The sequence below is a fragment of the Calidris pugnax genome, unplaced genomic scaffold (assembly GCF_001431845.1).
Source record: "Calidris pugnax isolate Ruff unplaced genomic scaffold, ASM143184v1 scaffold80, whole genome shotgun sequence".
In the NCBI taxonomy this organism is placed as follows: Eukaryota; Metazoa; Chordata; class Aves; order Charadriiformes; family Scolopacidae; genus Calidris; species Calidris pugnax.
In genome coordinates this window covers 3,598-6,057 of record NW_015090791.1, presented here as the reverse complement: position 1 = coordinate 6,057, position 2,460 = coordinate 3,598, and the positions used below count along the sequence as shown (strand labels likewise).

Below are 2,460 nucleotides of genomic sequence, written 5' to 3'. Positions count from 1 at the left end.
CATCGGTTTTGGAATATTTTTGCCTTTTTTTTTGACATTTTTGCTTGTTTCCGCCTTTTTTTTTGCACTTTTTTGCCTGTTTCCGCCTTTTTTTTGCACATTTTTGCCTGTTTCTGATGATTTCTTGCACATTTTTGCCTGTTTCCGACTTTTTTTTGCACATTTTTGCTATTTTTCGACCGTTTCTAGACTATTTTTTGGACATTTTCGCCTTTTTCTGAACTATTTTTTGGACATTTTTGCATTTTTGAAACATTTCTATTTTGGGGAGGGGCCCCGTTTTGAATATTTTTGCCTTTTTTGGACATTTTTGTTTGTTTCCGAGTTAATTTTGCACATTTTTGCCTGTTCCGACTTCTTTTTTTGCACATTTTTGCTTTTTTCCAACCATTTCTGGACTATTTTTTGGCCATTTTTGCCTTTTTCTGGACTATTTTCTGCAGATTTTTGCCTGTTTCAGATGATTTTTTGGACATTTTTGCCTGTTTTTGGAGCGTTTCTGGACTATTTTTTGGACATTTTTGCCTGTTTCAGATGTTTTTTTTTTGACATATGTTCCTTTTCTGGATTGTTTCTGGACTATTTTTTGGACATTTTTGGCTTTTTCTGGTCCTTTTTTTGGACATTTTTGCCCTTTTCTGGACTATTTTTTGCACATTTCTGCCTGTTTCAGACGATTTTTTGGACATTTTTGCCTGTTTTTGGAGTGTTTCTGGATTATTTTCTGCACATTTTTGCCTGTTTCAGATGATTTTTTTGGACATTTGTTCCTTTTCTGGATTGTTTCTGGACTATTTTTTAGACATTTTTGGCTCTTTCTGGTCCTTTTTTTGGACATTTTTGCCCTTTTCTGGACTATTTTTTGCACATTTCTGCCTGTTTCAGACGATTTTTTGGACATTTTTGCCTGTTTCAGATGTTTTTTTTTTGACATATGTTCCTTTTCTGGATTGTTTCTGGACTATTTTTTGGACATTTTTGGCTTTTTCTGGTCCTTTTTTTGGACATTTTTGCCCTTTTCTGGACTATTTTTTGCACATTTCTGCCTGTTTCAGACGATTTTTTGGACATTTTTGCCTGTTTTTGGAGTGTTTCTGGATTATTTTCTGCACATTTTTGCCTGTTTCAGATGATTTTTTTGGACATTTGTTCCTTTTCTGGATTGTTTCTGGACTATTTTTTAGACATTTTTGGCTCTTTCTGGTCCTTTTTTTGGACATTTTTGCCCTTTTCTGGACTATTTTTTGGACGTTCTTGCCTGTTTCAGATGATTTTTGGACATTTGCTCCTTTTTTGGATCATTTCTGGACCATTTTTTGCACATTTTTGCCTGTTTCTGGACCATTTCTTGGACATTTTTGCCTTTTTCTGGACCATTTTTCTGGACGTTTTTGCCTGTTTCCGACATTTTTTTTTCCACATTTTCACCTTTTTGGACTTCTTTTTGCACATTTTTGCCTGTTTCAGACGATTTTTTGGAAATTTGTTCCTTTTTTGGACCATTTCTGGACCATTTTTGGCACATTTTCCCGGACCATTTCTTGCACATTTTTCCCCTTTTCTGGACTACGTTTTGCCCATTTTCACCTGTTTCCGACGTGTTTTTTTGCACATTTTTCCCTTTTTCTGACCCTTTCTGCTTCCCCTTCTCCCCCAGCCCCAAAATTCCCCTTTTTTAGGTGAAAACCCCCCATTTTTTTACCTTTCGGAGCTTGTCGTACTCGATGAGCTCCGGTCGGTGCCGGTGGATGAGGGCGTTAAAAGCCAACCCGTCCTTCCAGCTGCCAAAAAAAGGGGAAAAAGGGGTTTTTTGGGGGTGTCCGGGGCAGAGTGACCCCCCCCCACCCCAAAAAAGGGGTTTTCAACCTTAAATCCCCCCCCTTTTTTTCCAAATTCACTCTTTTCCCCCGGAAAAATCCTGGTAGAACAGGGCAGATTTTTGACACCCTCCCCCTCCCCAAAAAAGTTGCATTTTCCCTTTTCCTAAAGATTTTACCCCAAAAAGAGGTTTGGGGGGGGGCAGAATGAGCTCCCCCCACCCCAAAAAAGGGGTTTTCAACCTTAAATCCCCCCCTTTTTTTTCCATCCCTTCCAAATTCACTCCTTTTTCCAGGAAAAATCCTGGGAGAATGATGCAGATTTTTGACACCCCCCAAGAAAAGCTTTATTTTCCCCTTTTCTAAAGATTTTACCCCAAAAAGAGGTTTGGGGGGGGGCAGAATGAGCTCCCCCCACCCCAAAAAAGGGGTTTTCAACCTTAAAATGCCCCCCTTTTTTTCCAAATTCACTCAATTTCCCAGGAAAAATCCCGGGAGAAAGATGCAGATTTTTGACACCCCCCCAAAAAAAAAAATTTTCATTTTCCCCTTTTCTAAAGATTTTACCCCCAAAAGAGGGTTGGGGGGGGGGCAGAATGAGCTCCCCCCACCCCACAAAAGGGGGTTTCAACCTTACATTACC

The 2,460-nt window shown here is 39.3% G+C and overlaps 1 protein-coding gene across 1 annotated transcript in view; it reads right to left on the bottom strand.

The window, feature by feature from the left end:
• LOC106902819 (alpha-actinin-4-like) overlaps positions 1-2,460 on the bottom strand; it is a gene marked incomplete at its 5' end in the record, with an annotated part of 18,931 nt that overhangs the window by 12,966 nt on the left and 3,505 nt on the right. Inside the window, one exon of the mRNA XM_014966624.1 lies at positions 1,703-1,781. Coding sequence (XP_014822110.1) covers positions 1,703-1,781 — 79 coding nt within the window. The remainder of the gene's footprint in view (positions 1-1,702; positions 1,782-2,460) is intronic.